This window comes from Orcinus orca, chromosome X (genome assembly GCF_937001465.1).
Source record: "Orcinus orca chromosome X, mOrcOrc1.1, whole genome shotgun sequence".
Taxonomy (NCBI): domain Eukaryota; kingdom Metazoa; phylum Chordata; class Mammalia; order Artiodactyla; family Delphinidae; genus Orcinus; species Orcinus orca.
The window spans coordinates 48,674,006-48,699,727 of NC_064580.1; the positions used below are offsets into that span (position 1 = coordinate 48,674,006).

Consider the following 25,722-nt stretch of genomic DNA (forward strand, 5'->3'; position numbering starts at 1 on the left):
AAACTTTCTAGGTCATAACACACTGAAAACATTTGCATGGCATGCTTGGGTGAATTAATGGTATTACTTGTCTAGGAGGCAATCTTTCCTGAAACTTGTGCAATTCCTGGTCCTGCCTGGCAACTCTAGGGTTGAGGGACCCATTTCTTTCTACCCTGTAACCCATTTGTGGCAGCTGTGAGACACATCAGTTGAGAAACAGTGGTTTAAAGCTATACAGCCCACTTGAGCTTTCTGCCCCACCACACCCACCTCCCTTGCTGATCCAACCTCAGCAGTGCAGGGAACCCCAACAACTCAACAGAGCACTTTAATGGTAAGCACCAATCCTCCTTCCTCCCCTCTCCCTGGAAGTTATATCATCAGGTTACAGGCAGTTGGCAAACCCGGGACTGAGATAACGTCTCTGACTCAGCTTTATGGAGCACATCCAAAATGTCCACATGACATGGTGCACTACAACAAAGACACGTACTTTATTTAGGCACAGATACATTTCCCAGGAAGGAAGGAAGGGGTTTAAAATCACAACTTCCTGGGGCAACTGGTTCCTCTGTAATTCTGAGAGGAAGGTGGGAAGTGGGGTGGGGGACTGGGTCACAGCATTAAGACAAAAGAAGCTCACCAGTGAGGGGGAGCTAGGCAGGAAGAAGAGAGAGGAAGGGAGGCCTTGGAGGAAGAAGAAAAAGAGGAAAGGGAAGGGTCCCTGAGGAAGGTGGAGGAGGAAGAGGAGGTGGGAAGGAGGTCTTGAGGAAGTAGCTTAGGAGGAAGCTGGCCTCAGACCATGTACAAGGTTAACCATGCCAGACATCCCTAGGCCTGGGTTGGTTCAGCTGGGCCTGCTCCAGAGGAAGAAGCTGCAGCGGGAGGAAGGGTCAGTGGGAGGACCCTGGGGCCTGGCACACATGTAGAAGTGGCGGCCCAGGTTGGGTCCTGGCTTCTTCACAGTTCGCATTACACACGGCTCCCTGTGGCCCCCACACAGGGGCATGGGCAAGGGCCCCCCCAGCAGAGACTTCCAGAATGAGGTCCGTACCTCCTTTTCATCCTTGGCCTCTGAAGCCTTGGCCCGCCCCTCCACCACATTGGCCATCACATCCTCTTCTGAGGTCTTTGGGGTCATGAGGGTGCCCAGGCTAGGAAGCTCCAAGTTAGAAGAAGCTTGGGGACGACTGGAGGATGGCTGGAAGTAGCTCATCAGGTTTTTTTGGCCTCTACTGGAACCAGCTTGACTTGGCCGAGACCTGGTCGAGCGCACACGGGCTTTGTTTTGGCGCATCTGTACCGGTGTTTGATTGCTGAGCTGCAGCGCTGACTGCCTGAACACAGGATCTTGTTCGAGACGAACTAGGAATCTAAGGATCTTGAGCTGGGTGCCTGCAAACTCAGGGAGGAAGCGGGTGCACAGAGGTGGGCACTGTTTTGCCGGCACAGAAGACACGCTTAAGACTGCACCCACGGGGCAGTGGTCAGAGCCCATCACCTCAGGCAGCAAGAAGGAGGCCTGAAAGGTGTCCATGACCAGGGTCCTGTCTCCCAGCACATAGTCAAGCCGAGAGCCATAGTTCAGATGGCGGGCGCCACTGACTGTGGACCAGCAGGTGAAGGCCCCCTTCTGCTTTGGATGGAAGCATCGGTAGCTATCAATGAAGGGTCCCGTATGGGAACCAGCCTGGCACCCCAGGTTACTGAGCAAGTGGTCCATCCACTTGCGACCTGGGTCCTCTTGAAAGCATTCCTGGGGAAAGAGAAGGGGGACAAAGAAAGAGGTAGAACTAGACGCCTAGAACTGGAAGGGGCTTAGATTAACTGCTTTATTTTACAGACAAGAAAATGTGGTTGTTTCAAAGAAGAATGCTTAAGGTCATACAGTCCAGAACTGGCAGAGCTGGGATTCACTTTCCACCCTTACTGATTTAAAAGGCCATGATTCTTTTTCCCCTCTGCATCAGGCTACCTCTACCTTGCACTGGGCCATAAATCCCAGATCTGAAAGCTTGCTGTTAGTTAATCAAAGCAATTCTCAGAACTGCTCACCAAGAGAATGGAAAACAGCAAGTTAAAAGTGGTTACCTCCAGGAAGTAGGGCTGAGGTTAGGAGTTAAGAAGCCTGTTGCCTTTTCATGTAAACCCTCTGGTACTATTTGGCTTATCTTGTTGTGTGTGTCAAAGCCTTCACTGACCACACCCCCTTCCTGAGCTGAGGGGCTCCAGGGTTTCAGGTCTGAATACTTCCTTTGGCTCTGATCCCTAATTCATCATCCATCCAATCCACTCACCCACTCATTCAGTGCAACAAATGTTCAAAGAACACTGATTATGTGCCAGGCACGATACTAGAGACAAAGTGGGACCATGATCTTGTCTTGGGGACCAACAAGGCTTCCTTTCAGGAAGTGATCTGGAGCTGAGATCCAGATCCAGATCTGAAGGCTGAGCAAGAGTAACCCAGGCAGAGGGTGTTACAAATTGAGAGAACAACTTCTGTGATGGGCCTGTGGAGGGAGGGGACAGTATACCCAAAAGACTTGAGGGGCAACCAGACTGACTATCAAGAGGTGATGGTCACTTAGACTAGGGTGGTGCCAGAGGAGACAAAATGAAATTAAGAGATGATTTGGAGCTAGAATCAACAGTACTCACTGACCAATTGAATGGGAAAGGGGGGTAGAGAAGAAGAACACTAACACAATTCCCTGGCTTCTGGTTGGAGCAACCAAGAGGACGATGGTACTATTTAGGGAGATGAGACTAGAAGAGCTGGTCTTGTGGGAAGTAGACATACTCTGTTATTTTGGAAAGATTGTGTTTCTCATGTGATCTGGTACTATTAGTTCTCTTTCCTTGGGAAAAAAAGAATATAGGAAGTGCACTCGAGATATCTAAGATATTTCTAAACTAAGAAGAGAAGGCATAAAAGTATATAACACTATCACAGGAAGCAGCAAAAACAGACTAAGTAAACACCGATAAGGAATAAGGTAGGGAGGATTGAAGGCTTGCAGTTTGTAGTGTACACTCCCTTCCCCACCACCACCACCACCACCACCACCACCAGTCTCTCATTATCTCATTTCTGCTCATTTTCCCAGCTGAGAGACACATTTATGTTCCTGTGGCTCTTCTGCAAACTAATCAAGGAATTTTCCTACAGCCTCTTCTTTGAGCCAAGCCTACTGCTGAGTTGGACTGTGCCAGCATAAGTTACTTATCCCTCCCCTTATGAGGCAAGCTATGATGAGAACTGACTTGGAGATTCTAGGGCAGTGGTCCTCAAGCCTGAATATACAATAAAATCAGCCTGGGAACTTTCAAAACATACTGCTACCCTGGCTCCACACCCAATAGATTCTGATTTAATTGGTCTAGGGTTGCACCAAGGTATTGACATTTTTGTAAAAGCTCCTTGTACTAATGTACTTTCAAGGGTTGAGGACCATTGGCATAGAAGGACTCAGAGATGAGAGGTTCACACAAGAAAAGAAGACAGAGGGAGCGGATGCCTACCAATTCAGAGGACAGTGAGAAAAGCCAAAATGAGAATAACTTTTGCAATGGGCAGAGAGGAGACAACCTGGCTGGAGTGGATGGAGTGTGTAGCGGTGCGGAGGATGGAAACGGAGACTGGGTGCAGACAAGAAAGAGTTTTGAATGCCAGGCCTGTGTGTTTTCTCTGCATCACAAAGGTAACAGAGAGGTGTTGAAGGTTCATGAGCAGGAAACATAGTATATTAGGGAAATGATCAAGGCAATGTGGAGTTCCAGGCTCTTGAAATCTGACTGAAACTCTCCAGCCCCATCTCCTGCTACTCACCTTCCTTCTCTGTCACCCCCTAACAAGAATGGGACTTGTAGTTCTCAATGCACACCAGCCAAATTCTCACCTTGCATCCTTTGCTCATCATGCTAGAATTCTTTGCTTCCCACCCCAAAGCTCTGTTCTACTCATCTTTTAAGATTCAGCCATTTTAAGATATCTCCCCTGACGTCCTGGCTGGCCCGACTCCTATTTCCAGGCTCTCCTAACCTCCTGGGCTGCTGTCTCTGCCTCAGCCCTGAAGACACCATTCTATAATTGACTGGTCATGTGTCCATACCCCACCACCATGCTGAGAGCTCTGAGGGGCCGAGCCAGCACTGACTACTAACTGAGTCCACAGCACAATCCTCAGTGCTTTGAGAATAGAATTTCAAACTAAGCTCTGCTTTTCCGTGAAGGAAGCTTGCCCCTGGGCCAAAAAAAAAGCATTGATTGGCTGGCTAAACAGAACCATAGTCAGGAGTGAGGTCAAAGGCCTAGAGGGAGCCTTACCAGGTTGACTGCATCCCAGTGGTCAATGGGGCGGTGAGCTGTATTCAGGTCCCCCAGAATGATAACATGGCTGAAAAACATAAAATGAATGTTCAGAAAGGGAAGCAGTAGTCCTGGCCCATCTACTTTCTCCTGGGCCCAAGAACTCAGATGGACCACCTGCCACACAGAGGTCAAGGTAGGGTCCAACGGCAAGTCATAATAGCCTGCCTCTCCAATTTCAGTATAACCTTGATGCCTTTTACAACTGACCAACACAATTATGATCTCCAAAGGTAACCCTGTTCCCTGTTTGACATGATTGTCTCACTTATCTCTACCTAATGGCATCTTTCTGGTCCTTTAAAGATGAGCTCAGGTACCACTCCCTCTAGGAAGCATCCCTCGATTATGTCAACCTACCCTCACTTTCCTGTCCCTCCCTGGGATAAGACTTTTCATTTGTTCCCAAGTACGTTACCTTCCTCATCTCATTTCATCCTTAAAACTATACTCTGAGGTAGGGATTCATACACTTATTTTACAAAAGAGAAAATAGGGGCAACACTAGCCTTCGGGCTCACAGTGAGTAAAAGAGGAGCTGGGATAGGTGCTCAGAGGTATCTGAGTACAAAACCCATATTTGTATCACTTTACCTGGTCCCCACAGCTCTTAGACAGCAGGGTCTATTCTGGTGGGCCTGCTGGTGTCTACAACTAGGCTGTAAATGAACTCAAAAGACAAAGATCCCATATCCCTCTCAATGGACCTTGACACGGGGCTGGGCACCCGGGACAAGCTCAAGGAAGCCTTGCTGCCCAGGTTTGCAGTACCTGCCAGCTGCCAGGAGGGCTTCTGCTCGGATCTGCAGCAAGCGATAGAAGCGCATCTTAAAGGCGAGCCGCTCAGGCTTCCCAGGGTCCGCATGGGGGCAGTACACGTTGATTAGGGTCAAGGTCTTCTCCTTCCCTTCCCATGTGCTGGGGAGAATAGAACCGGCCCCCGCAAAAGGGGTCACTTTCAAGCCACCCTTCCCCTCCCCACACCATGTGGCTCCCACTTAATGATTGTCTGTGGGATGGAAGTGAAGGAAAGGGATAGAGAGACATGAACAAGCTGGCATACACAGGACTTGAGGACTGACTACATCTAGGATGACACTCAGGTAAACCAGGTGATGGTCCTGCCATTCACAAAGACAGGACACAGAAAGAGAGCAACCTGGGGCAGTAAAGTTGGCTAACTTGCTTCTGAGGCACCTGTGGTAAAAAAGAGAGCTAGTCCTCCTGGCCAGGCTCCCTCTCCCCCCGCCCCCGCCCCTGTAGAAATAGAGAACTCAAGGCTCAGAAGAGAATATGATTTGTTCAGGGTCACATAGCAGGTTGCCTTGCCAGGACTGAAGTCCAGGAAAGGCAAGTTTGGGAAGTTTTCTATGGTGAATGTATGTTTATAAGGCAAGCCTTAGAATCACCACATTCACAGAGTTGAACCAGCAATGCTCGGTGACAGGCGGATGTGGGCTATTACCAGATCTTGTGTTGTGTGAGGAGGGCCCGGCCCTCACTATCCAGAGCTCGAAGCTCCTCTTGAGTGAAGTCATCCATGTTTCCGTAGCAACCCACGTCCCCATTCTGAGTGGCAAGTAGGCCACTCAGGCCTTCTTCAGCAGCCACTGGGGTAGCACTGTCCTTACAGAAGGTGGCTACACCTGGAGACAGAGAGGGTACTCTAAGCAGGCCTGGCAGCCAACAGCCTGTTGCACAGTCTATTGCCCCTGCACAGGTCACCCGACTCATCTTCATCAAGTGTGGCTCTCTTGATGACTCCCCCAACTCAAGGGCCATGGATGCCTGAGGCAACTCCTCTACTCAAACCCTGGAATTTCAGTTCCTTCATCTAGAAAAGCTGCAGATTAATAACAGCTAATATTCTAAGTGCTTTACATGGTAGGTGCTCAGAAAATGTTAGCTATTATTATTATCACATGGATTAATTAGTTTAGTCCTTGTAATAGCCCTAAGAAGTACACATTATCTCCATTTTCCAGCTGAGGAACTTGAGGCATAAAGAGGTTAAGTAGCTTGCCAGAGGGTACGCAGCTAGGAAGTGAGCTAGGATCCAAACTCAGGCAGTCTGGCTCCAGAGCTCATACAACTAACCATCACACTACTGTGTTTCTGAGATCCAATATTATACATAAAAATTATCCTTCATATAACCTGATATGGCTTTAGCTCTTGGATGAAAAGCCTACATTTCTTATTACCTTCTCATTAAATATTGAAAACCCTTTCCCACCTGTCTCCATCACTTTAAAGTCCCCAGAAAGCCCGATTTACCAGAATAGCCACTACGGTTGCGGCTGAAGCTGAAATAGGAGTTACAGCCCTCAATGATAGCCAGGGGCTCTGTCAGCACATCCCCTGGAAAAAAAAAAGATGTAAGATTACATCAGAGATAAAACTAGGACCCAGGACACAGAAAGGCTTGGAATTACAGCTGTAGGCTAATTTCTTGCACACATCAGAGCCAGGGTAGAAGAGAATATCAAGTACCTATGATAAGAAGAGAAGCTAAAAAAAGGTGGGGACTAGTGAGGGAATTGTTATCAGAATTACGAGAAAGGGGAAGACTACTGAATGGGAGGTGAAGAATTAGGTGGGAGGAGGCTAGGTGACTAGGTGACTGGAGGAAGTTGGGGGTGGGAAATGGACATATGGGAGAGAGAACTGGGAATCTGAGCTGGGAGTAGGAGGTAGGAGAGGGAATTCAAGGATTTGAACTGAGGATGGAGGGAAAGTAGGTAATGGGTCTTAGAGGGAGGTGGGTGGGAGAGGGAAGGAATCAGGGGATTGAGCTGTGGGGGAGAGGGAACTAGAGGGTCTAAGTTTGGGGTGGGACATGAGGTAGAAATGATGAGAAGCTCTCAGCTGGGGAGGAGAGATGGCGGTAGAGATAAGAGGAACTGGGGATCTGAGATAGAAGTTTAAAAAGGAGGAAACTAGGGAGTCTAAACTGGGGGCAAAGATGGTGTGAGAATTAAAGGATATGAACTGGGGGCAGAAAAGGGAAAAGTGGGGGTGTCTGTCTTGGGAGTGGGAGATGGAAAGTGTGTGGCGGGAGGAAATTTGGGGGACTGAGCTGTGTCAGGAGAATGAGTAGGAATTAGAGGATCTGAAAGAAGATGGAGATTGCAAGGGGGAGGGAATTATGGTTCTGCTGAGGCCAGGAGATGATGTCGGAATTAGGAGATCTAGCTGGAGTGCGAAATATAGAGGGGGGATTGGGATTCCAGACGGGCTCTAGGGGGAGGACTCTAAGGATAGAGAAATGGGAAAGTTAAATGATATGGAGCAGAGAGCAAAAGTTAGCGGAAAAGGGAACGTGTGGTAGGGGTCCTGAATTCTTGAGCGCTCACTGGTTACTTTGGTCTCCTGAAGACAGACGATGTCAGCATCCAGCTTGTCCAAAATGCGCCCCATGGCCATGGCGGTACAATTGCTGGGCTCCTCGTTTCCCACCCCTTGCACGGGGCTGCGAATCCCATTGATGTTCCAGCTCACCACGCGCAACATGCTGACAGCTAACTGCAATGCCTTTAAGCCCGCGCCCCACGTAAGTGCGAGCCAAAACCCGAAAATTCCTGTGTCCGCCAGGCCTGGCCTTCCGCGCGCGCATTTGCGCAGGCGTTCTTGTGCGTGCCGCAAAAGGGTCGGACACACATGGGGCGGGGATTCAAGCCCTTCAGTTTTCATTGGCTGGAGAAGCGGAAGCTGAAGGGGGCGGTGTGGTAGCCTAGGGGCGATGAATAGTGAGAGGAAGGCCAGTGGTTGGGCCCCTGCCCCTACCACCCGACACTGGCTTACGTGCCTGAGTCTGACTGCGTTTCTGCTCTGCTGAAAAGTCCCCTTGGTGATTTCGATTACTTACAAACGAGATTTTACCACTTTTTAAGTGGCGGAACCGCGCAGCGACCGAAGCCCCGCCCACAGTGTTCAGACTGCGCCCCTGAGTACGAAGAGGGCTGCGGCACCCAGCGACTAGGGAGTGGCTGGCGTAACCCTGCATGTAAATGTGGGCGGGGGAATGCGCGAAGGGAACTTTGCGGCCGGAGGAGGGAGCAATAAGAAACGCACTCCATTTTGGAAATTAAGATCTTGATGGTCGTCGGTCATCGTTTGCAAATACTTTCTCCCAGTCCTTAGGTCATCTTTTCGTTTTGTTTATGGTTTCCTTTGTTGTGCAAAAGCTTTTAAGTTTGATTAGGTCCCACTTATTTGCTTTATTGCTTTTGCCTTGGGAGACTGATCTAAGACGATATTACCAGGAGTTATGTCTGAGAATGTTTTGCCTATGTTCTTTTTCTAAGAGTTTTTTTTTATGGTGTCACGTCTTATATTTAAGTCTTTAAACCATTTTGAATTTATTTTCATGTATGGTGTGAGTCTTCTAACTTCATTGATTTACATAAGGCTGTCCAACTTTCCCAGCACCACTTGCTGTAGAGACTGTCTTTTCTCCATTGTATGTTCTTGCCTCCTTTGTCCAAGATTAATTGAAAGTAGGTGTGTGGGTTTATATCCAGGCTTTCTATTCTGTTCCATTGATCTATATGCTTTTGTGCCAAAAGAATCTTAATTAAAAAATGTTTAATTTTTATGTTATGTATATTTTACCATATTTAAAAAACTAATAATAAAAGGAATGAGGAACCATCACCTCTACCTAGTTCCAAAACATCACCCCAAAGGGAAATACATACCCATTACGCATTAAGCAGTTAGTCCCTATGCCCTCCACCACCAGCACCTTTATGGCATCAATTTGCTTTCTGTTCCTGTGGGTTTACCTATTTTTGATATTTCATATAAATGAAATCTTTGCAAAATGTACTAAATACCACTTAATCATAGACTTTAAAATTGTTAATTTTGTGTTCAAATTTACCTCGCTTTTTTAATATATATACACACTACAATATATAAAATAGAGAAACAAGGACCCACTATACAGCACAGGGAACTCTACTCAATACTCTGTAGTAACCTGTATGGGAAAAGAATCTGAAAAAGAATAAACAGTATATGATGTATTTTGCTATACACCTGAAACTAACACAACATTGTATATCAACTATACTCCAATATAAAATATTTTTTTAAAAGGGGGGGAATAATGAAATGTTCTATGTGTAGTGATATGGAAAGATCCCAAAACATATTGGGGGGTGGCAGGCTGCAAAATAGTGAGTATTGAACCTTTTCAATAAACCACGGGGAAAATGAGGGAAAAAAAGAAGCACTCTAGTGGAGTAAGATTTAGAAGAGGGCCTCTGGCTTTATTGGGCTGGGGGAGTGAGATGGGGAAGCTGTATCAAGCCCACCCTGTAGTCATTATTTGTCTTGGGCCTTATAGCATCCCTTAGGATGTGGCCTGACAGGTACTTCCTCTTTGCTCTGTTTCTCAGATTATTAAAATCAAGGCCAAGAGAGTTTAAGTGGGCTACCCAAGTTCCAGAGCAGCACTGTCTTCCAATATAACCTATGGCTCTTCCATATGCATTATCTCATTTCATTATCAGGGCAACACTGTAAGGGGCATTGAGGCTAAGAGAGGTTCAGTGAATTCACCCCAGTATCACAGAAGCAGTAGAGCCAGGATTCAACCCCTGTCTTAATCAGCTCAAGGAATATTTTCCTGAGTAAGTTTTTTCTAACCTCCCCAGTTAGATCTTTTCCTCTGGGCCCCCACATCACCCTATGGTCCATTCTGTCACAGCGGTTACAATGCACAGCTACCACTGATTTCTATTTCTGTCACTAGACTGCCAAGAGCTTGAGAGCAATGACCATATCTGATTCATCTTGTTAGCCCCATCCCCTAATATAGCGCACAACACATATTAGGAGTTAATAAATATTTGTTGAATGAATGAACAAATAAAGGGCAATAGCAAGAGCATCAACAGGTTAGTGACTTGTTTTTGATAACATAAAAATAGAAATAATAGACATGCCCAATGTCCAGGGGAAAGCATAACTTCGCATCCTTAGGTTCCTCACCCAGAATTGTGGCATAATTACTTTTCCCCCAGAATTCCATAGCCTTAAAACCATCATTCTCAGTGTCTGCAAAAAAGACCCAAAGAGCTGCTTTTCCTCCTGGAGGACTTAAAGGTTACATTCTAGTTGTTGCCATCAGAAAATAGCCCTGCAATTAAAATTAAGATGTTGGTGCTTTAAGCTTTTCCATGTTTTGGTGGTTATTGGCTTAGGATTGAGTCCCAAGAGTGGAATAATTAGGACAAAGGAAATGAACATTTTTATTGCTCTTGCTTCATATTGCCAAATCACTTTCCAGTAGGGGATCGTGCTGATTTACACTGAAGACCAATCTGAACCAGCCCCAAGGAAATCCAGATCTTGCCTGTTTACATTGCTGGTTTTCATTTCCCCATTCTGCAGTAGCTTGTTAATATTAGTTCTGACCTTTGGGGCAAGGCGAACACATGGTTGGCCTGAAGAGAAAAGGCTCTGGGTGACTCAGGAACTTCTTTGGCAGCTGATATTTCAACAGCTGGCACACACCCCCTCTTACCAAGGGTACTTCCCCAGCCTTCCCAGGGAGCCAACGAGTGCCTCCAGGCTCCCTGCTTGATGCCACTCTCTGTACCTGCTTTGAGGGTCTAAATGCAAGAGAGCCGTGTGTCGTGTATTGGATAACTAGCGATGGAAGAAAAAACCTCTAGGAGAACAGGTAGGTGAAACAGAAGGAAAAATAGATAGGAGTTAACACAAACCCAAATCCATTCTTTAGGCTCTCTGGAAAGTTTTCTTGGAATAGGTGGACACTCAAACTGTTCACTAAAGTGTATGGGAAGTTGGGGATAACATGATTTCTATATTTCATTATCTATCATCCATTCTGACGTGTCTTTGTGGAACACTGGCCCAAAGGGCAGTTCCCTAGCACTTTAGAAGTCTCTTTAACATGGTCTAGTCCAGTTTTGAATGAACTGGGTGATAGAGATTGTATCTCTTACCTCCCAACTGGTGTATAAAGTAGGGCTGGTTTGCTGTGACACTTTGAACAAGTCTTTTAGCTTCTCTGGGCTTCAATAGCCTCCTCACCAAAATGGAAATTGAAGTCCCTCCTATTTCCCTCAGAGGACTGTCACAAGGTGAAGAGGAGTGGGATGACAGGAACTAAAGCTCTTCTGAAATATTTCAGGACTTCCGTGCTCTGTCTTAGTGATCCTACTTTTTCTGTAGCCTCCACAGGCAATACCACACATAACCCTCCAGCTGCTCTTCTCCCTGAGTGACTATGGTCTGTGGAGGGCTACTCCTAGGACTAGGATAGAGCAAACTTTGGGCCCCAGGCATGGGGCTGAAAGTAGTAGGGGGATGGTGGGCCAGGGCAGTGGCCAAGAAGGAAGTGGATCCTAGGCTGCTGCCACAGAAGGCCTGATATTCACATATAGGCACCTGACCTGTAAGCATGCAATCTCCCCTCCTCACCCTAACACAAATGCATTCACACCCACACACTCGAAGAATTACCAATAAGAAGACCCCATTTGTGATTTTGATACCCATCAGTACTGTCTTGATACTGCTTTTAATGAGATTCTCCCATACACTCCATACTTTGGGAGGATGGTCAGGATCTGTGGGCCTCAGGTAGTCATACTTTATGCTTTTCCTCCATAGAGTTAACCCCAAATTAGAATTTGTGACTCAACTCTTGGTCTTGAGTGAGTCTCTGATACTGAGTGAACAATTTTTTCTGTAACCATTAATTGGAACTTTTTTCTGGGGGGGGACTTCATTCTTTTGTTCTTTCTGTTCTGCCCCATTCAGGGTTGAGAAACTTTCTAGATCCTACTACCACCTTCTACCTTCAGACCAAGTTAGTTCCCCCACCCAGTTCCCTGGATAGCTCTCTTTTTATAAAATTTACCTTTGTTGAATGGGGATTATTTGTACACATGTTCATCTCATCTAGGGCAGAGAGATGTAGATTGAGCAAGTCTCCTCTGTGCCAGGGCCTGAGCTGGACACCTGGAAACAGATCACAGATAACTGAGATCCAGTCCCATCCTTAAGGAGCTCACAGTCTAGTAGGAAAGTAGACCGGTAAAAGGTGGATACTTGCACAGATAAACAGAAGCATATAGGCAATGTGGGAACCAAAGCCAAGGCTTCTCAGAGGAGGTGAGCATTGAGCCTGGCCTTGAAGAGTGAGTCAGATTTCACTGAGAAGGGAAGGGAAGAGAAGGCATTCCAGGCTGAGCAAAGGCCCAGAGGCAAAAAAGTACACAGTAAGTTTGGGGGCCTAGTGAGTCAGCTGGCACAATTTAACCACAGGGGTCTAAAGAGAGACATGACTGGAGAGACACGTTTGATTGAGAAGAGCCAGGGCTGAGGCCTTCCCATAAAGCTTGTTTAGTTTTCCTACTTCTGGGGATCAGAATTGATAACAGTGGTTAAAACACACACACACGCACACACGCGTGCGCGCGCGCACACACACACACACACACACACACACACACTCAGTTCCAGGTAGTTTTAAGTTGGGTTTTCAAGCCTGGATCCTAAGTTTACCCTTTCAGACCTTGTCAAAAGCCCACTAAGCTCCTATCTCAGATTTCCTGCTGCTAAATTTATCTTTCTGCCTCTTGGCAGGGTCATGAGGACAAAACTGTAAACATAGAAGAGGGGTTCATGTGACTGGATTGATTACCTCGGACAAGCCACTTCCCCTCCCTAGACCTCAGTTTCCCTGTGAGGCTAGTGAGAATGTTTGGAAGGAGCAACTATGATGAGGAATATGTTTCTTTGTGGGCCATGGAAAACATACATGTAAAGGGTTATTATTCAGATTACTAGCCTTAGCAGAGTGATACCAGTTAGGAGACTTATTACGATTAAGAGAGTTGCATGTCTTCCAAACTCTAGTTCTAAGACTCTAAATGTTCTGAGCTAATCTAGAAGACCACATTCTTAAATCAAGCTTGATTGATCAGTTAACCAAAGAAAAACCCTGGACTGGAGAAATCAGATCCCCAGTGTTCTATTTCTAACTTGGTGACTTAATTTACTATAGGATCTTAGGAAAATACTTCCCTCTCTAGGCTTCCATCTTCTTACCTCAGAGGGTTGGATGCAATGATTTCTAGGGGACTTCTGTATCACAAAACCAAAAAAGTAAAAGTGAATTCATCTTTCTAACTGATTGGCATGAGCTCTTTATTTATTATAAATGTTAACCCTTTGTCATAATTTTGTAAGTTTCCTTTACTGAGTGTTTCCTGAATGCTCAGCATTACACCAGAAGTTGCATATTAGCCAAGGAGGTAACTGACCTTTTACTTCACAAAGGGAATCAGTGTTAGGTAATATATAATGAACATTTTCCAGGTTACTTTATATGTGTTAACACATTGAATCTTCAACAACCCTAAGGGAGTAGGTACTCTTATGAGATGAAAACACCACGGCACTGAAAAATTAAGTCTTCTACCCAGCGTGTCATAGCAAGGGGCAGAGGTGGGATTCCACTCCAGTAGTGTGACTCCAGAGCTCATTGCTTTTAACCACTGTTATCCACTGCCTCAGTAGATTCATTTAGAAGGGCAGGCTTTGAAATGTATTGAAAGTTTGGTATGATTTATACACAACAAATGGAGGGAATCTAACCCTTATGTAGACTAGGATTCTGAGAATATATTTTAGGGAACTTCTTAAAAGGCAAAGTGGAGCTGAGAGCATTGGAGGTCAAGGATTGGAGATTGCTATCCCCATGAGATTGCCCCAGTGTTGCCCAGCTCAGTGGAAGAAATTGAGCTTTCTTGTAGCCAATCACTGGAGGTTCATCAAGGGGTGGGAAGGTTGCAAAAGAATGAAGTAAGAGCACACTTGGACGTCTTCCAGGTAAGCTATGCTGTTAGATGAGTACTACACATAAAAGCTTCAAAACAACCAGGGGGATGGGGGAGGGTAAAGCAGAGACATCTGGGTAGGATGGCTCTGGCCTATGGACTTGTCCTACTTTGAGGCCATTGCTCCCAACTCACCACACTCTGCCTGCTGCAGCCTCCCCCGCTAAGCCTCCATCCCCATGACTTGGCATGAAGAACTTTAGTATGGTTCTGGGTCAGATCACAATGCCTTTCTCCCTAGGGGACCTGATGGCAGTTGGCAGTCATGTGAACAGTGCTTATCATCTCTCCCCCTAGCAATGGCTGCATTCACTTCTCTTCCCAAGGTGTCCGATTTACTCTGATTTATTTAGCTTTGGCTGGAGAGAGCATAAAGATGATCAGATAGTGCCCATCTCTCCAAGAGTGTCCTGGGTAGCACATTTTAGGAGAGAGAGGCCCTTCAGTAGGAAAGGTAGCAGAATTCAGGGAAGACAAGGGTTGCAATGCCATTTGCGGGGGAGGGCATTGAAGCAGTAAACCTTCTACTTCCAGTTCAGACCTAAGATTGCTAGCTCAAAACATTGCGTTTTTCAGTAGGGACTTTGTGCTTGTGTATTTGTACTTGGGAATCTTGCATTTCTGATGTGGATCTCTGTTTCTGGGTTGGAATTTGACATTCTACTTGGGCCTGTTTTTTTATTTTGAAGCTATGAAAGCTGCTGAGATCTGCCTGCATCACCTTTGCCTCCCCACCCCACACAGGATATAAGCACATGATCTTCGGTCTTTTATTTGCATACTCTACTAGTCCTGTCTTCATTGGAGGGAAGTGACTGGCCAGACATGGGCTGTCTTGCTGGCTGTCTTCCTTGCTGGGCTCCAACTTATCTCTTATGTACACAGCCCTTGGAGTTCAGAGGCCTCTGCTGACCTCTGTCCAACCTCTCCTCTGCACCCAAGCCCCCACTGGTACATACAGGAGCAGAGGCAGACAAGTCAGGCAATGACTAGGAGACAGGAGAGGGGCTGGAGACAGGCTGCTAGAGAGCTCAGAACCCCAGCACACCTCCTTGTCCCAACTCTGTCCACCACCTGCTGTGACCACAGCAACAGAAGAGACAGCTAATAAGACAAAGTGAGGCCCGGTACCTTGAGGACAGTGGTGTCATTAGCTGCGACGCCTAGGATGTCTCGAGAGATGGGAGAACTCACCCAAACCAGATTGCAGAAGATCTGGATTCCACACAACGGTGGCAACAGCAGGCTGCAACGCAGGAGGGGCTGTAAGTGGGGTTTGCTTCCGTGGGCTTCAAGGTGGTGGTGGTAGAGTGGATGTAGAAGAGCAAAGGATATTCCCCCCAACCACCCCCACCCCAACCTGAAAGTTGGAATAGATGAGCAGCTGGATGAAATAGCTGTAGGATAGATAACAAGAGGCTAATGTCAAAAAGGTAGAGAAAGAAAGATAGAAAGAGAGAGATGAAGACAGAGAAAGAATGAGGATTATATAAAGACCATCATAATCAGAGGGATTTTTGACTAGGAATTTTTTTCTTTCTTCACCAGAGCTTGTTTGGAATACTTCTTATTGGAAATTTGATGTTTCTAGTTCAATGTTAGCCTAAATGTTTTATTTTGGCGACATCAGTGAAGTGTCTGGAAATTAGTACTGTCTGATAGTGCTTGGGTGAAATAAGGTGATGGTTCCTGGCATTGTTTCTCAGAGGACAGGTGATGGGTACACAACAGTACCGTATCATTGGTCGGTTTTGCTCCTCCCCTTTCTCAGGCCTCTTCTAATAAGCCTCTGACTGGGTTGGGAAAGGCTGGGTGTCCTGTCTCCTGCATTGCCTTCTTGGCACATATGGACACTTTTGCTGCTCTGGGGAGTTGAGGGAGAAGACATTCAGGGAAAGCCTGCTGGTGTAATGTTCACTTTGAAAATTTAAGAAAGAGCAGGTTCAAAGGGGAAGCAAACAAAACCTGTAAAATATATTTTTTAAGTAGACTATACCATTTCCAATAGATAACAGTGTACAGTTGTGGATCAAGGTGCTGCCAGCCCAAGAATGTTGGCCTGAGGAGCCATAAGGTGTGCAGAGATAAGACAGCTGTGGAGTGTGGGACCCAGACATCTCAAGGACCAACTGACCAAGCTTCCACTATGCTAATGCTAGAGGAGGTCCAGGCTCAGGGCTAGTGAGGGGAGGATCCAGGAAGATGTAGGATGTTAAATATACTATGTAGAATGGAGGTTGTGGATAGAGGGAGAGGGGTAAAAACCAACCTCCTGTTCTTCTTCCTCCTCCTCTCCACCAGCAGTTTCAATCTCTCATCTGGTGATCTAGGAGCCTGGATGAGACTGAGAATTACACCCCACCCTCACTCACCAAGCCACTCTGTCCTTTCTAAGGGGCTGTTGGGTTTAGCTGGCAAGCAGGCAAGCCACTCTCTGCATACCTGGGTCCTCCATTGTTAGGACCCTTATATTCCTGGGAACTCTGTCTTTCAGATTGGAGAAATAATAGATATAAATCACCTATTATAGTGTTTGTCATATAGAGGGTGCAAAATAAATATGTGCTCACTTTATTTCTGAGCCCGTCTTTCCTCAGCTGGAAGACAGAATTAATACCTACTTCCCCATGTTGTTGAGGTGATTCAGTGATTCAGACTGCCTAGCTTTGAGTCCCAGCTCTGCCACCTCCTGCCTCTGTGACCTTGGACAATTCTCTTAACTTACCTGTCCTTCCATTTCCTCACCTGTCAAAAGAAGTTAGTAATAGTGTTGTGAAGATTAGAGAACTAAAGCATATAAAATGCTTAGAAGAATGTCCGGTGCATAGTAAATACTCAATAAATCTTATTATTATTATTATGATTATTTAAACAAGAAGGTGGGTGTGTGGTCTTTTTGCCCATCATATCCCCAGCATCAAGCCCGAAGCCTGGCACATAGCAGATACTCAGTAAATGGTCGCTCTGTGCTACTTCCACTCTACCACTCACCATAGCCAAGCATGGGGCTCTGTGTATACAAGACAGTAACTCATTAGTGATTGACTGAATTATGTCAGACCGCAGATAAAATAAACTTAGCTAGTGCCCTGGGCAATGTCTGCCTCACCTCCCTTGCTGAGGAGGCCAGGTTATTTACCCCAGAAAGATCTGAATTACCTCCTGCTTGGAGCATTCTCTCTAGAAGACCTGCCCACCCCCACAGTGGGCAGTGGGGGAGGGGATGCACACAATCACCTAATGACGGTTTTGAGGATTAAATGCATTAACGTGTGTAAAGTGCTTGAACAGCTGTGTATATTCATCTGTGACTTGGTTTTTCGCATTCAGTGTTATGTTTTTTTGTGCCATGTATAATATTGTTGCATGCAGTTGGTTTATTCTCCTTGCTGTGTAATATTACATTTTGTGAATATCCCATGATTTACTTATCCATCTTACTATTGATGTACCTTTAGGTAGTTTCGTTTTGGGTTATGAACAATTATGCAATGAGGATTTTTGTCCCCATAAATTTTGGAATCACTTTTTCAAGTTACACACACACACACACACACACACACCTTTTGGGATTTTGATTGGAATTACAGTCAATCTGTATATCAATTTAAGGAGAATTAACATTTTGTGATATCGAGTCTTCTGTAAACATGGTGTGCCTCTCTATTTAGACTTTTTCGATGTTATTTGAGTGAAGTTTTATAAGTTAAAAGGGCTTATACATCAGTATAAGACTTTTTTTGCTTATTTTTGTTGCTATTGTATACCTTTTTAGAAAATTACATTTTATACCAATTTACTGCTAATGAGTACAAACATAATTGTGGTTTTTTCGTATATTGCATTTGCAACTAGCAAACCTGATAAACCTTCTTATTAATTTTGATAATTTATATGTAAATGACAGTTTTCTTTTTTCCCTTCCAATCCTTATTTTTTAAAATCTCTTTTCTTATATTACTGCACTGCTAGGACCTCCTACCTTTGATACATGTGCACCAACGTCGAATAGAAATGTTAGTATTGTGCATGTTTATGTTGAACCTAATTTTAAAGGTAATGCTTTTAAAGTTTCACCATTGAGTAAGTTTGCTATAATTTTTTTTGTAGATACCATTAACAGGTTAAGAAAGTTCCAGTTTGTTCTTAGTTTGCCAATAGGACTTTTTTTTACTCCTATCTACTTTATTTACTATTATTATTAGCCAATAATAATTATTCAACAAAAGATTTACCTTCTTAGCAATTTTTAATGTGTACAATATTATTAACTGTAGGCACTATGCTGTACAGCAGATTTCTAAGATGTATTTTTCTTGCAAAAACAAAACTTTGTACCATTTGACTAATCCCTTCTCATTTCCCCTGCCCCATCCTAGCCCTTAGCAACCACCATTCTATTTTTTGCTTTTATGAGTTTGACATTTTTAGATCCTAAACATATGTGGTATCAAGCAGTATTTTTCATTCTGTTCTTGGTTTACATCACTTAGTATAATATTCTCCAGTTTCATCCATGGTGTTGCAAATGACAGGATTTCTTTCTTTTTAAAGCCTGAATAATATTCCATTACATATATGCATGTATATGTACATTTCCTTTATCCATTCATTCACCAGTGGGCACTTAGGTTACTTCCATATCTTGACCATTGTGAATAATGCTGCTGTGAATATGAGAGTGTAGGTATCTCTCTGAGATACTGATTTCAATTTCTTTGGATATATACCCAGAAAGGAGATTGCTGGATCACATAGTAGTTCTCTTTTTAACATTTGGAGGATTCACCATACTGCTTTCCATAGCAACACCGATTAACATTCCCACCAACAATGTATGAGGTTTCCCTTTATTTCCACATCCTTGTCAACAGTTGTATTTCATTTTTTTAGGATAGCCATCCTAACTAGTGTAAGATGATATCTCACTGTGGTTTTGATTTGCATTTCCTTGATAATTGATGATGTTGAACATCTTTTCATATACCTGTTGTCCATCTGTATGTCTTCCTTATAGAAATATCTATTCAGGCTCTTGCCCATTTTTAAAGTAGGTATTTGGTTTTTTGGCTGTTGGGTTGTAGTATTTCCCTATATATTTTGGATATTAACTCTTTATCAGATATAAGGTTTGCAAACATTTTCTACCATTCCACAGGTTGGCTTTCATTTTGTTGTTTCCTCTGCTATACAGAAGTTTTTAATTTTATGTAGTCCTACTTATATTTTAGGATATTTTAAAGATGAGTAAATGTTGAATTTTATAAACATGGCTTCTGTATCCACTGAGATGACAGGTTGATTTTCTATTTTAATCTGTTAATGTGAATTACATTAGAGGTTTTTCTTGTTTGGAACTTATCTTGCAATCCTAGGATAAATAAAAACTGCTGGATTTAGTTCATTAATATTTTGTTCAGGAATTTGGCATTTTGTTTATGAATGAGAGTGACCTGTACATTTTCCATTCTCATAGTTCCAGGTCCCTGTTTGACTTTTGTGTCATAAAATGAAGTGGGAACTATTTCCTTTCATTCTATTTTCTCACAGAGTTTGTCCAAGGAACTATTCGTTCTTTAAATATTTAGCACAACTTCCAGGTAAAAATATCCGGGCTTGGTGTCTTCTTTGTAAGAAAAATTTTAATGGATACAGCCTTTTAAATAGCTATAGAATCATTCCAGTTTGCTATTTCTTCTTGTCAGTGTTGTTAAATTACGGTTTTCTAGGAATTTTTCTATTTCATGTCATTTTTCAAATTTATTTGCATAAACTTCTTATCTCCATATTTTTAAAAATCTCTGTTGCATTTATATCCTCTTAACCTTGTTTATTTGTACCTTCTCTTTCTTCCTCTTGATCAATCTTGCCAAAAGTTTGTCACTTTTATAAGTTTTTTAAAATAGTCAACTTTTGGCTTTCTGATTCTTTCTGTGATGTCCTTTACTTTTTATTTAGCTATTTTCCTTATCATTATTCTTTTCTTTTCACTTTACTTGGATTTATTCTGTTGTTCTTTTTTTAATTTCTCGAGTTGGATGCACAGCTTATTAATTTTCAGACTTTCTTCCTTTTGAATATAAGCATCTGATTGTATAATTGGCCTACTAAACAGGGCTGATATTCCACAGATGCACAATTGTATGGACATATGAATTTTAAAACTATTTCCAGACCATTTGGTAAATACGCACTGCTCCAGGCTTTCTTAGTTTCTCCATCACTTACCCAGTAGCCCTGGCCACCTCAGTCCCTTTCCCAGGACTGCTAAGACCTACAGATTATCATCCAGCAACTAAAGGGTTAATGCCTAACACAGAAGGAGGCCTCTACCAATTGGTGCCAAGCCCTTGGGCCAGCTTCTGTTTTGACAGATCAGTGCCCTTGCCATTTCCAATTTAATTCCATTCTCCTTAGAGAACAAACTTTGTAAGATTTCAATTGTTTGAAATCTATCGAGATTTGCTTTATGGACAAACGTGTGATAATTTTTGGTAAAAATTCCATGAGAACTTGAAAAAAATGCACACTTTACAACTGGGTTCAGAGTACTATATACTTCAATTAAGTCATCTTTGTTAATCTGGCTCAAATGCTCTATATTCTTCCAGAATGTTGTCTGCTTGTTGATATGGAAAATTTGTTAATGTCTCCTTGTAACTATGTCAATTTTTAAAAAAATCTTTATTGGGGTATAATTGCTTTACAATGGTGTGTTAGTTTCTGCTTTATAACAAGTGAATCAGTTATACATATAAATATGTTCCCATATCTCTTCACTCTTGCATCTCCCTCCCTCCCACCCTCCCTATCCCACCCCTCCAGGCGGTCACAAAGCACCATGCTTCCCACTAGCTATCTACCTTAAGTTTGTTAGTGTATAAATGTCCATGCCTCTCTCTCGCCCTGTCACAGCTCACCCTTCCCCCTCCCCATATCCTCAAATCCATTCTCCAGTAGGTCTGTATCTTTATCCCTGTCTTACCCCTAGGTTCTTCATGACATTTTTTTTTTCTTAAATTCCATATATATGTGTTAGCATACGGTATTTGTCTTTTTCTTTCTGACTTACTTCACTCTGTATGACAGACTCTAGGTCTATCCACCTCATTACAAATAGCTCAATTTTGTTTCTTTTTATGGCTGAGTAATATTCCATTGTATATATGTGTCACATCTTCTTTATCCATTCATCCGATGATGGGCACTTAGGTTGTTTCCATCTCCAAGCTATTATAAATAGAGCTGAAATGAACATTTTGGTACATGACTCTTTTTGAATTATGGTTTTCTCAGGGTATATGTCCAATAGTGGGATTGCTGGGTCATATGGTAGCTCTATTGGTAGTTTTTTAAGGAACCTCCATACTGTTCTCCATAGTGGCTATACCAATTCACATTCCCACCAGCAGTGCTAGAGTGTTCCCTTTTCTCCACACCCTCTCCAGCATTTATTGTTTCTAGATTTTTTGATGATGGCCATTCTGACTGGTGTGAGATGATATCTCATTGTAGTTTTGATTTTCATTTCTCTAATGATTAATGATGTTGAGCATTCTTTCATGTGTTTGTTGGCAGTCTGTATATCTTCTTTGGAGAAATGTCTATTTAGGTCTTCTGCCCATTTTTGGACTGGGTTGTATTTTTTTTGTTATTGAGCTGCATGAACTGCTTGTAAATTTTGGAAATTAATCCTTTGTCAGTTGCTTCATAAGCAAATATTTTCTCCCATTCTGAGAGTTGTCTTTTGATCTTGTTTATGGTTTCCTTTTTTTTTTTTAACATCTTTATTGGAGTATAATTGCTTTACAATGGTGTGTTAGTTTCTGCTTTATAACAAAGTGAATCAGTCATACATAAACACATGTTCCCATATGTCTTCCCTGTTGCGTCTCCCTCCCTCCCACCCTCCCTATCCCACCCCTCCAGGCTGTCACAAAGCACCGAGCCAATATCCCTGTGCCATGCGGCTGCTTCCCACTAGCTATCTACCTTACTACGTTTGTTAGTGTGTATATGCCCATGACTCTCTCTCGCCCTGTCACAGCTCACCCTTCCCCCTCCCCATAACCTCAAGTCCGTTCTCCAGTAGGTCTGTATCTTTATCCCTGTCTTACCCCTAGGTTCTTCATGACATTTTTTTTTCCTTAAATTCCATATATATGTGTTAGCATACGGTATTTGTCTTTTTCTTTCTGACTTACTTCACTCTGTATGACAGACTCTAGGTCTATCCACCTCATTACAAATAGTTCAATTTCGTTTCTTTTTATGGCTGAGTAATATTCCATTGTATATATGTGCCACATCTTCTTTATCCATTCATCCGATGACGGGCACTTAGGTTGTCTCCATCTCCGGGCTATTGTAAATAGAGCTGCAATGAACATTTTGGTACATGACTCTTTTTGAATTTTGGTTTTCTCAGGGTATATGCCCAGTAGTGGGATTGCTGGGTCATATGGTAGTTCTATTTGTAGTTTTTTAAGGAACCTCCATACTGTTCTCCATAGTGGCTGAACCAATTCACATTCCCACCAGCAGTGCAAGAGTGTTCCCTTTTCTCCACACCCTCTCCAGCATTTCTTGTTTCTAGATTTTTTGATGATGGCCATTCTGACTGGTGTGAGATGATATCTCATTGTAGTTTTGATTTGCATTTCTCTAATGATTAATGATGTTGAGCATTCTTTCATGTGTTTGTTGGCAGTCTGTATATCTTCTTTGGAGAAATGTCTATTTAGGTCTTCTGCCCATTTTTGGATTGGGTTGTTTGTTTTCTTGTTATTGAGCTGCATGAGCTGCTTGTAAATTTTGGAGATTAATCCTTTGTCGGTTGCTTCATTTGCAAATATTTTCTCCCATTCTGAGGGTTGTCTTTTGGTATTGTTTATGGTTTCCTTTGCTGTGCAAAAGCTTTGGAGTTTCATTAGGTCCCATTTGTTTATTTTTGTTTTTATTTCCATTACTCTAGGAGGTGGGTCAGAAAGGATCTTGCTGTGATGTATGTCATAGAGTGTTCTGCCTATGTTTTCCTCTAAGAGTTTGATAGTTTCTGGCCTTACATTTAGGTCTTTAATCCATTTTGAGCTTATTTTTGTGTATGGTGTTAGGGAGTGATCTAATCTCATACTTTTACATGTACCTGTCCAGTTTTCCCAGCACCACTTATTGAAGAGGCTGTCCTTTCTCCATTGTACATTCCTGCCACCTTTATCAAAGATTATGGTTTCCTTTGCTGTGCAAAAGCTTTGAAGTTTCATTAGGTCCCATTTGTTTATTTTTGTTTTTATTTCCATTTCTCTAGGAGGTGGGTCAAAAAGGATCTTGCTGTGATTTATGTCATAGAGTGTTCTGCCTATGTTTTCCTCTAAGAGTTTGATAGTTTCTGGCCTTACATTTAGGTCTTTAATCCATTTTGAACTTATTTTTGTGTATGGTGTTAGGGAGTGATCTAATGTCATACTTTTACATGTACCTGTCCAGTATTCCCAGCACCACTTATTGAAGAGGCTGTCCTTTCTCCACTGTACATTCCTTCCTCCTTTATCAAAGAAAAGGTGATCATATGTGCGTGGGTTTATCTCTGGGCTTTCTATCCTGTTCCACTGATCTATCTTTCTGTTTTTGTGCCAGTACCATACTGTCTTGACTACTGTACCTTTGTAGTATAGTCTGAAGTCAGGGAGCCTGATTCCTCCAGCTCTGTTTTTCATTCTCAAGATTGCTTTGGCTATTCGGGGTCTTTTGTGTTTCCATACAAATTGTGAAATTTTTTGTTCTAGTTCTGTGAAAAATGCCAGTGGTAGTTTGATAGGGATTGCATTGAATCTATAGATTGCTTTGGGTAGTAGAGTCATTTTCAGAAGGTTGATTCTTCCAATCCAAGAACATGGTATATCTCTCCATCTATTTGTATCATCTTTAATTTTTTCATCAGTGTCTTATAATTTTCTGCATACAGGTCTTTTGTCTCCTTAGGTAGGTTTATTCCTAGATATTTTATTCTTTTTGTTGCAATGGTAAATGGGAGCGTTTTCTTGATTTCCCTTTCAGATTTTTCATCATTAGTGTATAGGAATGCCAGAGATTTCTGTGCATTCATTTTGTATCCTGCTATTTTACCAAATTCATTGATTAGCTCTAGTAGTTTTCTGGTAGCATCTTTAGGATTCTCTATATATAGTATCATGTCATCTGCAAACAGTGACAGCTTTACTTCTTCTTTTCCAATTTGGATTCCTTTTATTTCCTTTTCTTCTCTGATTGCTGCAGCTAAAACTTCCAAAACTATATTGAATAAGAGTGGTGAGAGTGGGCAACCTTGTCTTGTTCCTGATCTTAGTGGAAATGCTTTCAGTTTTTCACCTTTGAGGATGATGTTGGCTGTGGGTTTGTCATATATGGCCTTTATTATGTTGAGGAAAGTTCCCTGTATGCCTACTTTCTGAAGGGTTTTTATCATAAATGGGTGTTGAATTTTGTCAAAAGCTTTCCCTGTATCTATTGAGATGATCATATGGTTTTTCTCCTTCAATTTGTTAATATGGTTTATCACATTGATTGATTTGCGTATATTGAAGAATCCTTGCATTCCTGGAATAAACCCCACTTGATCATGGTGTATGATCCTTTTAATGTGCTGTTGGATTCTGTTTGCTAGTATTTTGTTGAGGATTTTTGCATCTATGTTCATCAGTGATATTGGCCTGTAGTTTTCTTTCTTTGCGACGTCTTTGTCTGGTTTTGGTATCAAGGTGATGGTGGCCTTGCAGAAGGAATTTGGGAGTGTTCCTCCCTCTGCTATATTTTGGAATAGTTTGAGAAGGATAGGTGTTAGCTCTTCTCTAAATGTTTGATAGAATTCACCTGTGAAGCCATCTGGTCCTGGGCATTTGTTGGTTGGGAGATTTTTAATCACAGTTTCAATTTCAGTGCTTGTGATTGGTCTGTTCATATTTTCTATTTCTTCCTGATTCAGTATTGGCAGGTTGTGCATTTCTAAGAATTTGTCCATTTCTTCCAGGTTGTCCATTTTATTGGCATAGAGTTACTTGTAGTAATCTCTCATGATCTTTTGTATTTCTGCAGTGTCAGTTGTTACTTCTCCTTTTTAATTTATAATTCTATTGATTTGAGTCTTCTTCCTTTTTTTCTTGATGAGACTGGCTAATGGTTTATCTATTTTGTTTATCTTCTCAAAGAACCAGCTTTTAGTTTTATTGATCTTTGCTATTGTTTCCTTCATTTCTTTTTCATTTATTTCTGATATGATTTTTATGAATTCTTTCCTTCTGCTGACTTTGGGGGTTTTTTGTTCTTCTTTCTCTAATTGCTTTAGGTGCAAGGTTAGGTTGTTTATTCGAGATGTTTCCTATTTCTTAAGGTAGGCTTGTATTGCTATAAACTTCCCTCCTAGAACTACTTTTTTTTTTTTTTTGCAGTATGCAGGCCTCTCACTGCTGTGGCCTCTCCTGTTGCACA

General features: G+C 42.8%; 2 protein-coding genes across 11 annotated transcripts in view; one reads left to right on the top strand and one right to left on the bottom strand.

Annotated features, from left to right (window-relative positions):
• APEX2 (apurinic/apyrimidinic endodeoxyribonuclease 2) overlaps positions 1 to 7,992 on the bottom strand; it is a 34,816-nt gene extending 26,824 nt beyond the window's left edge. For 2 of the 4 annotated variants that reach the window (XR_007474747.1, XM_049704606.1), the window contains exons 1-6: positions 7,711 to 7,992; positions 6,632 to 6,715; positions 5,820 to 6,000; positions 5,126 to 5,272; positions 4,313 to 4,382; positions 1,037 to 1,738 (exon numbers count right to left, since the gene is read on the bottom strand). Coding sequence is in view for 3 of the 4 variants with exons in the window: in XM_049704606.1 (XP_049560563.1) it covers positions 1,037 to 1,738; positions 4,313 to 4,382; positions 5,126 to 5,272; positions 5,820 to 6,000; positions 6,632 to 6,715; positions 7,711 to 7,867 (1,341 nt within the window). In the remaining variant the exon portion in view is untranslated. Of the gene's footprint in view, positions 1 to 454; positions 1,739 to 4,312; positions 4,383 to 5,125; positions 5,273 to 5,819; positions 6,001 to 6,631; positions 6,716 to 7,710 lie in introns of those variants that run through there. The other 2 variants (XM_004284750.4, XM_033414783.2) reach the window with 2 other exon arrangements.
• A 2,861-nt stretch (positions 7,993 to 10,853) lies between these two features.
• The window catches only part of PFKFB1 (6-phosphofructo-2-kinase/fructose-2,6-biphosphatase 1), an 87,385-nt gene continuing 72,516 nt past the window's right edge, over positions 10,854 to 25,722 (top strand). The window contains exons 1-2 of one of the 7 annotated variants that reach the window (XR_007474748.1): positions 10,854 to 11,048; positions 14,928 to 15,503. Coding sequence is in view for 6 of the 7 variants with exons in the window: in XM_033414791.2 (XP_033270682.1) it covers positions 15,407 to 15,503 (97 nt within the window). In the remaining variant the exon portion in view is untranslated. The remainder of the gene's footprint in view (positions 11,049 to 14,927; positions 15,504 to 25,722) is intronic. The other 6 variants (XM_033414791.2, XM_033414792.2, XM_033414787.2 and 3 more) reach the window with 6 other exon arrangements.